This window comes from Calidris pugnax, unplaced genomic scaffold (assembly GCF_001431845.1).
Source record: "Calidris pugnax isolate Ruff unplaced genomic scaffold, ASM143184v1 scaffold38, whole genome shotgun sequence".
Lineage (NCBI taxonomy): Eukaryota > Metazoa > Chordata > Aves > Charadriiformes > Scolopacidae > Calidris > Calidris pugnax.
Genome location: NW_015090995.1, coordinates 3,604,683 through 3,614,936, shown reverse-complemented (window position 1 = coordinate 3,614,936; position 10,254 = coordinate 3,604,683). Strand labels below are relative to the sequence as shown.

At 42.5% G+C, this 10,254-nt stretch overlaps 1 protein-coding gene across 1 annotated transcript in view; it reads right to left on the bottom strand.

Moving 5' to 3' along the window:
* Nucleotides 1-544, bottom strand: part of ZC4H2 (zinc finger, C4H2 domain containing) — a 12,505-nt gene extending 11,961 nt beyond the window's left edge. Inside the window, exon 1 of the mRNA XM_014955363.1 lies at nt 429-544. Within this exon, the coding sequence (XP_014810849.1) occupies nt 429-481 (53 nt within the window). The 5' untranslated portion in view covers nt 482-544. The remainder of the gene's footprint in view (nt 1-428) is intronic.
* Between the last annotated feature and the right edge of the window lie 9,710 nt (nt 545-10,254).

Genomic DNA, 10,254 nt, shown 5'->3' with positions numbered 1-10,254 from the left:
CAGAGAGGCTCAGGAATAAGAAATAATAATCAGAGGTCTTTAAAAAAAAAACCCGAAACCCGCGTCCCGTCGTCCTTTCCCCCCCCAACCCCCGGCCCCAACCCGCGCCCTCTTCCTTCTCCTGTTATCCTTCGGGAGCAATTCCCTGGAAATGCGCGACCATCGCCTCCCTCCGCTGCGCATTCCAGCGGCGATTCCCAGCAGCAGATGCTCCTCTATCAAAAAAAAAAAACAACACCCCCAACCCCCTCATTTCCAGCTCCCAGGGTAAGGGCCCGGCGGTGGGTTTGCTCTCCTTGGGGCGCACAAGAGCTACTTTGGGGTCCACGCAACTCCTCCGGTTTCCCCACCACCACCCCCGGAGGTTTTGGGGGGGGGGATAAAGAATCCGGCTTCACGTCCGCTGATGCGGCACAAAGCCAACGTACCTGATCTCCTTGATGCTCTCGAGTTTGCACATAATTTCTTGCTCATCTGCCATGCTCAAACGCTCCGGGTTTAAACCTCCCGTCAAATGTACAAAATGCCCCCGGTAAAAAAAAAAAAAAAATAAAAAAAAAAAAAAAAAGAACACTGTACAATAGACACAATGTAGTCACCCCCCTGCCAGCAGCTGGGCTCTGAGCCTGTGCGGGAGGCTCTAGTGGGAGTTTGTGGGACTTCGAGTCCAGCTTCCCATTGCTGCCCGGGCAGATCCACGGCGGAAAGACTACATCTCCCACAAGGCAGAGCAGAGCTTTTCCTCCTGCCCTCCTTCCTGCAACTACATTTGAAATCAATTTGTCACACCTCATTATGTCAAAGGTTGTTAGGAGTGAAAAAAAAAACCAAAACAAAAAAACCACCCCAACCCAGAAGCAGGCAGCTTCCTCCTGAGACCTGTGCGGTGTTTAGCATTTTCTTATAATTATGGAATGTGTGCTAAGGGACTGCTGAATGAGTTCACGATTTTTATTTAAAACTTTTTTGGACACAAAGGCATCCTCTAGCCATTATTACTGCCGTGCTGGTTTCTGCTAGGTGCTCTGAGTGATGGGACAGTGTCTGGAGTTCAGAAGAGACATATTTTGTTCTTTAGGTTCTTCTTTTCTATTTCTGCTTCTATACATAGCACTTGTAACTATGGAAAAGAAAAACAAAATGCAAATAAAACTGTTGGATGGAGGAAAGTGACCGTTTGTCTTTCTACAGACTTTCTAGGCAAGGACATCAGAGCACTTTACAGAGATTGATAAACAGACTCAGCCTTTCCTCAGCCAGGTAATTGTTTTCCTTTGGCTTCTGTAAGGTACTAAGCACTGTGTTTTAAGTTATGAAGATAACAGTTATATCTCACCTCTTTGGAAGGGCTCTTCCAGGATCTGTCCTAAGGGATCCAGAGTGTAAATTCAGCATCCTTCACCTGTTTGCCCCAGCATTTACCCTGGGGTTTGCCAGGTCTTGAGGGTCACGCTGGGCTGGAAAAAAGCCATTTTGGAAGTGGAAGAGTCTCCATGTTGCTTTTAAGAACTTAAGACAAAGGTGTCTCCGTATTAATCCAAGTGCTGCTTTGAGGGAGGGGTTTGTGACCTGGTCAGGGCTGAGTTACCCGTACAAAAGTGGCATGTGGCCTGCCACTGCAGTGACCTGCTCTGGCTTCTTCTGTCACCTCTCAGCATGGCCAGGGGTTGGGGGACCCATGAGCATGGATTTAAGTGTCTGCATTAGATTCTTAAGTCAGAGAGTGCGCTCTTGAGAGGGCTGAAAAATGAAAGAAGGTGTCCTGGTAGAGGAGGCCCTCTCACCAGGAGTCACTGAGGATGGGAAAGTAGAAAGGATGGGGCCTGAGATTGGAGCAGCAGCTGGGAGGGAGACAGGTAAATAGAGCTGAAAATAAAGCTATCTTGGAGTTTTGTCTCCTACTTATCTGTAACTCCTACTAATCTGTAAATATTTCTACTCCTGTTCATTTATTTTAAAGAAATTGAGATGTGTTCTCATTCAGTTGCTGATGCATTTATATCAAATATTGTCCAGAACTTTCCCATTTATTGATGTCATGATGAGGAATCACCGAGTCATCTCTTGTGCACTCAGCAGAGCTAAATCTAAAACTACAATAAAAATATCACTTGCTACCTTTGGAAATGACAGGCATGATCTGAAACAAATACAGAAAACCTGAGAAACCGGGCACAAAAATAAAAGTGAAAAAGAAAACCACAAAACGTTCTGTATAACAGAAGATATTTAGGCCTGTAGAAGGGAATGTGATGGGTTAACATTCCCTCTACCTTCTCTTGAGTTCTTGTCAAGAAGAAAGAAAAGGCTTAAATTCCTGAATTCTGATACCAGGCCAGTTTTCAAAGAATTTTATACATGTATATATATATTTTTTTTTTTTTTTCTCTGCCCTGCACTGCTTGTCTAATGGTGATGTTTAAGCACACCTTTTGTAACTGAGGCAGCAAATATTTATGTTTTTTTTTTTTTTCCTACACAGATGACACTGAGTGATCAATGTAATATAATTGCCGATCAGACCCTGTCCCAAACTCCCCAGGGATGCAGTTTGGCTTTTTTTTTTTTTTTTTTTTTTTCTCCTGCTTTCACTGATCAGTGGAAACGAATGATCCAGGAAATCAGGTCACTCATAAAAACTCTTCAGCGCTCAAGGATGACATCAGAACCAGGGCACTGCAGCTTTCTGCTCATTTTTCCCTGATGTTAATAATAGCTTTAGTCATCTTTTTAAATGCTTTCAATTCCTAGTGAAGTAAATGAGAATTTGGAATGAATGCAGATTCCAATATCAGACCCTCCATTTATTTTAAAAATTGGATGTTTTAATACCAAAAATGCTTAGTTTTCATTAAGCACAGGTGAACAGGGTGGGGTTTTCCCCCCTCTTTGGTTTACCTGTGTTCTCCAACCTGCTCTTTACTATTCCCTTGTTCTCTGTGACAGCCTGTTTTCTTCTAAGTGCTTTTACTGCTGCTCCTATTTACCACTGTTGTCCCTTGTGCTGCTTTGGATCAGAGACCCCATTTTTGTATACACTTATAAAGTAATAGAAATTTTCATGAAGTGAAGAGGCCAGCATAAATCCCAGAAACTGATGCCATGTATTACTGCAATATTTTTTGGATCAGAGACCCCATTTTTGTATACACCTATAAAGTAATAGAAATTTTCATGAAGTGAAGAGCCCAGCATAAATCCCAGAAACTAATGCCATGTATTACTGCAATATTTGGTAACAGGACTCACATAGTCTAGGTAAATAGCTGTTTCTGAGCTAAAAATTGATCTTGGAAACTCTTCAGATGCCACAGTCCCCAGCATTTCACGTGGAAGATTTATGCAGTAGAATGGACTTGAGGTGGTGGGAGTTACCCTTACCCATTTTCTACACACAGTTTTGGTTGTTTTTTTTTTTTTTTCAGGGAATTTGTAAACTGAAGCTGTAGAGAGGCTTGGATGAGGGTGCTGGAGTTGGAAGAAATAAAAAGTGAGGAAACAGGCTTCAGAGCTGTGACTGTGATTCCTAATAGCTGGAGTAAGCAGCCCCAAACTGAGATTCCTAAATAACCATAATTCGAGAAAATAGCTGAATTGATTTTTGTATGTCCTGCCTTTCACTCTATTATCTTAACCATAACAATGATAAATCCCTCGATGGATTGCTTTTGACCAGCCACTGAGGCACCTGGGTTGATTCAGGATTCGAAGCAAGAGACATTCTCATAGGGATTAATGGCAGAGAGCTTGATTACTTTTTTACGCTTTATTAGTAAATTGGTATTTGCTTTTTGAGAAATGGTTTTCATGAGATTAGAGGTGTCTGCTCTGAGACCATACAAGTTGTCTGGTATCTCTGTATAGCAAAATCTTCCCTGTCATGAATTTCATCACGTTAGTGTCTACAGTCTTAAGCTATGGAGCAGGATCCCTTTGTAATTAGCACTGTAGAAATCCAAGGATAAAAGCTGGTGGTTCCTGTTCCAAATATTTTACCTGAATATAAGGCAAGAAATGGGAAGAGAGAATGAAGAAAAAAAAGATGAGAGTGCTGGACACCATAATAAGTAGGGGCTGAGGTTCACCTAATGCTTCAGCAAGTGGCGACAGCGATCTAACATTCCCCACTCAGAAAAAATCTTTAGTGTTGATAATCTATTTATTGCTAATTATAATTAATAATCAATAGTTAGAGTTAAAAACTCAGATGATTTGCAGAAAGCACCAACCTTTTCTTTCTATCAATTCCACTAGACAATAAATTAAGAAATAAATGGAAGGTTTCAAGCATTATAAAAAAATATTTCCTAATCTCTTATGAATCTTCCAAGTAATGATTTTGAGGATTTCTCTGTATTGTACAAATCCAGTTTTGACAAATGCACTGTTGCTGGCATTGCCAAAGACTTCTTTCTGGGACAACTAATGAATAAGCAGCAGTTGTGAATGGGGAGATGTTTTAGTTATTTTCCACATTATTTAAGGACTTTTCTCTATGATGTTCCGTTCTTCAATTAAAGAAAAAAGAAGATAAAGGAAAACAGGGATAGGCATCAGCATCCTCTTCATAATCTCACAGCTTTTGTAAAGAAATTAGAGCATGCAAGGTCTGATCCTCATATAATTAGAGTCGATTGCAAACTCCTCATGCTGCCTTAAAAATTGAAGACTGTAGGATTGAGCCCTAAGTGAGCTGCGTGCTCAAAGGGGGCAGGCTGCTTTGATGCATGATTTAATAGATGAACTAATTGATTTGAGGGGGTAGGAGACAAGTTAGCTACAGTGGGCCAGTGAATCTTGTTGCTAAGACACTGGGGAGTGAGAGCAGGCGGGGAGAGGATACGAGAGGAAGAGAAGGAAAGTCCCTTCTAACAGGAGTGACAAGAATCCCAGCCAACATTCTCAATGTTTATCCCATTTTCCATTTCTGATTTTATAGATTAAACAAAAAAGTTGAGGGCAGAAAATGAAAATGCAGATATTCACCTTGTTACCTGGCTCTGAATGACATAAAGAAAACCACAAAGTGTTATATTTAGAAGTTCTTAGATGGGAAGTGAGCCAATGACATAAAGAAAACCACAAAGTGTTATAATATATTTGGAAGTTCTTAGATGGGAAGTGAGCTTACCCACAAGCATTAGCAGTTATTTTTCTCTCCATGCTTACTAAAGGGACAGAAAATACTACAGCTACATATTTCCAAGTGGTCACAAAGTTTGATACTTATGGTGTGTTATATAGATCTAGGAATACTTTCAATGATGTAATACACATGTAGGGATACTTTTAATGTTATAGAAACAATAGCTGAGGAACAATTCCTATCACCTTTCTTCCTTTCCTTTGGAATAGAATTTTCCAGTCCACTCCTGCGTTACTGTTATGGTTTGAGAAAGCCCACACCAATTAGTTGTCATTTAGACAATTATTCTATCACCTGATGACCTCTCCCCACCCAGAAGGGGGGATTGGAGAACACAAAGAAACAGGAGGGTTGAAATATAACTAGATTTAATAGAATAAGACTAAATAATTAACAATAGTACTAAAGAACCAATATTAGTCCTGATACTGATATAAGATATACAAGAATTATACTCAGCCCATTCTATCAGTAGGAAGCTGTGTGCTCCCAGCAGGGATAGTGAATGTCGGACACTGTGAGTGGAATGGCTTTGGGAGGAAAGAAAGGGTTCAGGAGTCTGGCACTGGGGCAAGGAGTTGTCTGGACTGCCACCATCAAGAGAGAGAGAACTACACAGCAAACTTTTCTAAGTTTCTAAGTTTCTGGGTCAAATGCCCAGGCCTTGCTCCTCCTCATCCCTGCACCTGGCAAGGCTGGAAAACACTAAGACCTTGAATCCCACAGAGCCTGGCTGGCTAAAAAGTAAATATTTTCCTGAATTCAGATACTAGAGTCTTCTAAAAGTGCAGTTTTCCCCAGCATTAGAAGAAAAGTTAGTCATACTACAGCTACATATTTCCAAGTGGTCACAAAGTTTGATACTTATGGTGTGTTATATAGATCTAGGAATACTTTCAATGATGTAATACACATGTAGGGATACTTTTAATGTTATAGAAACAATAGCTGAGGAACAATTCCTATCACCTTTCTTCCTTTCCTTTGGAATAGAATTTTCCAGTCCACTCCTGCGTTACTGTTATGGTTTGAGAAAGCCCACACCAATTAGTTGTCATTTAGACAATTATTCTATCACCTGATGACCTCTCCCCACCCAGAAGGGGGGATTGGAGAACACAAAGAAACAGGAGGGTTGAAATATAACTAGATTTAATAGAATAAGACTAAATAATTAACAATAGTACTAAAGAACCAATATTAGTCCTGATACTGATATAAGATATACAAGAATTATACTCAGCCCATTCTATCAGTAGGAAGCTGTGTGCTCCCAGCAGGGATAGTGAATGTCGGACACTGTGAGTGGAATGGCTTTGGGAGGAAAGAAAGGGTTCAGGAGTCTGGCACTGGGGCAAGGAGTTGTCTGGACTGCCACCATCAAGAGAGAGAGAACTACACAGCAAACTTTTCTAAGTTTCTAAGTTTCTGGGTCAAATGCCCAGGCCTTGCTCCTCCTCATCCCTGCACCTGGCAAGGCTGGAAAACACTAAGACCTTGAATCCCACAGAGCCTGGCTGGCTAAAAAGTAAATATTTTCCTGAATTCAGATACTAGAGTCTTCTAAAAGTGCAGTTTTCCCCAGCATTAGAAGAAAAGTTAGTCCTGTGTCGCTCAACCCAGGACAATTGCCAAAACTCAGATCGCGTCTCTGTTTGGGCTATTCTTGTTTTAACAGAGAGGATGGGAAGTTTTGGAAGGGTGGCTCCTAAAGAGATACTACAGCTACATATTTCCAAGTGGTCACAAAGTTTGATACTTATGGTGTGTTATATAGATCTAGGAATACTTTCAATGATGTAATACACATGTAGGGATACTTTTAATGTTATAGAAACAATAGCTGAGGAACAATTCCTATCACCTTTCTTCCTTTCCTTTGGAATAGAATTTTCCAGTCCACTCCTGCGTTACTGTTATGGTTTGAGAAAGCCCACACCAATTAGTTGTCATTTAGACAATTATTCTATCACCTGATGACCTCTCCCCACCCAGAAGGGGGGATTGGAGAACACAAAGAAACAGGAGGGTTGAAATATAACTAGATTTAATAGAATAAGACTAAATAATTAACAATAGTACTAAAGAACCAATATTAGTCCTGATACTGATATAAGATATACAAGAATTATACTCAGCCCATTCTATCAGTAGGAAGCTGTGTGCTCCCAGCAGGGATAGTGAATGTCGGACACTGTGAGTGGAATGGCTTTGGGAGGAAAGAAAGGGTTCAGGAGTCTGGCACTGGGGCAAGGAGTTGTCTGGACTGCCACCATCAAGAGAGAGAGAACTACACAGCAAACTTTTCTAAGTTTCTAAGTTTCTGGGTCAAATGCCCAGGCCTTGCTCCTCCTCATCCCTGCACCTGGCAAGGCTGGAAAACACTAAGACCTTGAATCCCACAGAGCCTGGCTGGCTAAAAAGTAAATATTTTCCTGAATTCAGATACTAGAGTCTTCTAAAAGTGCAGTTTTCCCCAGCATTAGAAGAAAAGTTAGTCCTGTGTCGCTCAACCCAGGACAATTGCCAAAACTCAGATCGCGTCTCTGTTTGGGCTATTCTTGTTTTAACAGAGAGGATGGGAAGTTTTGGAAGGGTGGCTCCTCCGGTTGAGGAGGGGGAGTGATAGAGTGGCTTTGGTGGGCACCTGGCATCCAGGTGGGATCAACCCACCGCAGCCATCAAAACATTCCTGGAGCACATTTAAGGCAGTGTCTGGGGACTAGTAGGTGCTTTATGCAAACCCGTCTTTCCACTTCATTTCCCCAGAAGAATGAGGCTTTAAAGGTTTTATGTAGTTTAATTTTTGCTTTATTTATACAATATATGCCTGTCTATATGAAAAGCAAGGTCAAAGAAGGACCACTTGTGCTCAGTATGCATAATGGTCAAAAACCAGCTGGGTGTGAGGTGGGTTAGGTCTCATATAAAGTAATTTAAAATCTATGAATGCAAACGTCATCATTTGTACAAAACTACAAATAATTAGCTGTGCAAAATAACAAAGGGAAGAAATGATACTTAGAAGCATTCAAAAGAAATGAAGGCTTGAAGCGAACTGTATTTCCTATCAGTAGGTAGATTCCCATTGCTCTCGGTGGGTTTTAAATCAGACTCTGGATAAAGAGAAGTCTTCCAGAGAAGAAGAATCTTCTTTGCTGTTTGTATCCTCTCAGCTCTCCCTGCTTTTGCTAATGTAGCATCATTTGTTTTTCTCCCCAGCATTGAAGAACACAGTCCTTTATCTGCTGCTTCTGCTGCTGCTGCCAGATTTCTGATTATTTTCTCGGCTTCGCTTTCAGCAAAGTGAGAGAGGAAGAAGAAGGAAGTAGGTACTTCCACCACTGCCATCAGCCGAGGTGACGAGGTGAGGAAAAGGCACAACGTACCCTGGAGATATTTGTCAGTGTTCTGATAGATGTACATCCTGAGATCCCTACTGTTTCCAGAGTGGAAAATCCTTTTCCAGATTGCAAAGTGGAGAATCGGTACGTCATGGGGCACGTTCCTCTGAGGGCAGAGCAGAAGGCCAGGGGGCTGGATGTCAGGATTGCTCTTTCAGCTCTGATGCCAATGCTCGCAGTTCAAGCACATTCAAATTGGCAGCATTTGCCTTTTGCTTTGGTCAAGTGTCTTAATGTGTCTGCGTTTCACTTTTCCTTCTACACAAAATGGGTCTGACAGTTTTTATACGATCTGAAATCACTGCACCAATGTTTAATGTCTGTTCTGCTGCTATTTATAAACTTTGATACGTGGGATCCAAACAACGGCGTGGATTAGATTTTTCAAAGGGAGCAAAGGGACTTAAGCACCAAATGGCCATTGAAAGAAACCTTTCAGCTGACCCTGGAAAGTTCAACCTTATTTCTATTTGATCCCTTTTAAACCAAAAGCTAATCATAGAATGGTTAGAGTTGGAAGGGACCTTAAAGATCATCCAGTTCCAACCACCCACTAGAGCAGGTTGCTCAAAGCCCATCCAGCCTGGTCTTGAACACTTCCAGGGATGGGGCATCCACAACCTCCCTGGGCAACCTGGGCCAGGGTCTCACCACCCCCACAGGAAAGAATTTCTTTCTAGTATCTAATCTAAATCTCCCCTCTCCCAATTTAAAACCATTACACCTCCTCCTATAGCTACACTTCCTGACAGAGTCCCTCCCCATTTCTCTGGTAGCCCCCTTCAGATACTTGAAGGCTGTTGTATGGTCTCCCGGGAGACTTCTCTTCTCCAGGCTGACCAACCCCAGCTCTCTCAGTCTGTCTCCATAGGAGATATGCTCCAGGCAGATACATTTCAAATAATAGGCAGATACATTTCAAAACAAGCTGTAGGATTTCCTTAAGCTCTCAAAAAAGTTAAGAAACTGATAACAGCTTGGTGAAGATCTGGTCTTGATCCTGGTCCAGTGAGGAGCTGCTGAGGGCTCTGGGTTTGCTTTCTTTGGAGAAGAGGAGGTCAAGGGGACACCTCATTGCTCTCTGCAGCTCCCCGAGAAGGGGACATGGGGAGGGAGGTGCTGAGCTCTTCTCCCTGGGATCCAGGAGAGGACACGTGGGGTCAGGAGAGGATCAGACTTGACATGAGGAAACATTTTCTTTACCCAGAGAGCGGTCAAACACTGGAAGGGACTTCCTGGAGAGATGGGCGATGCCCCATGGCTGTCGGTGTTTAAGAGGCTTTTGGGCAATGCCCTTAATAACGTGATTTAATTTTTGGTCAGCCCTGGGACTAGAAGATCGTTTTAGGGCCCTTCCAACTAACCTGTTCTAAAAAAACGTGTCCAACACGTTTTGGGAAGCTAAAGGCAGTGCTGGGCAGCACTGGAACTCCATGCCAGGCCGGAGATCCTCCCAGCAGCTGGCCTTTGTGTGTCAAATTGTGTGAGCAAATTTGGTCAATCCTGGGTGTAAAAGCTCCCATTCCTGTCCCACCAGCTGAAGGTTTCCGTCCCCGGGGAGGTGAATTCCATGGGCGGGGATGGGGGCTGACTCTGCCGGGATTTAGCCACGTCCTTTATCCCCCTCTCCATCCCCAAAACGGGGAAAACACCCAATTTTCACCCACCTGCCCTCCCCAACATCCCCCCCCGCCACCTTGCGTC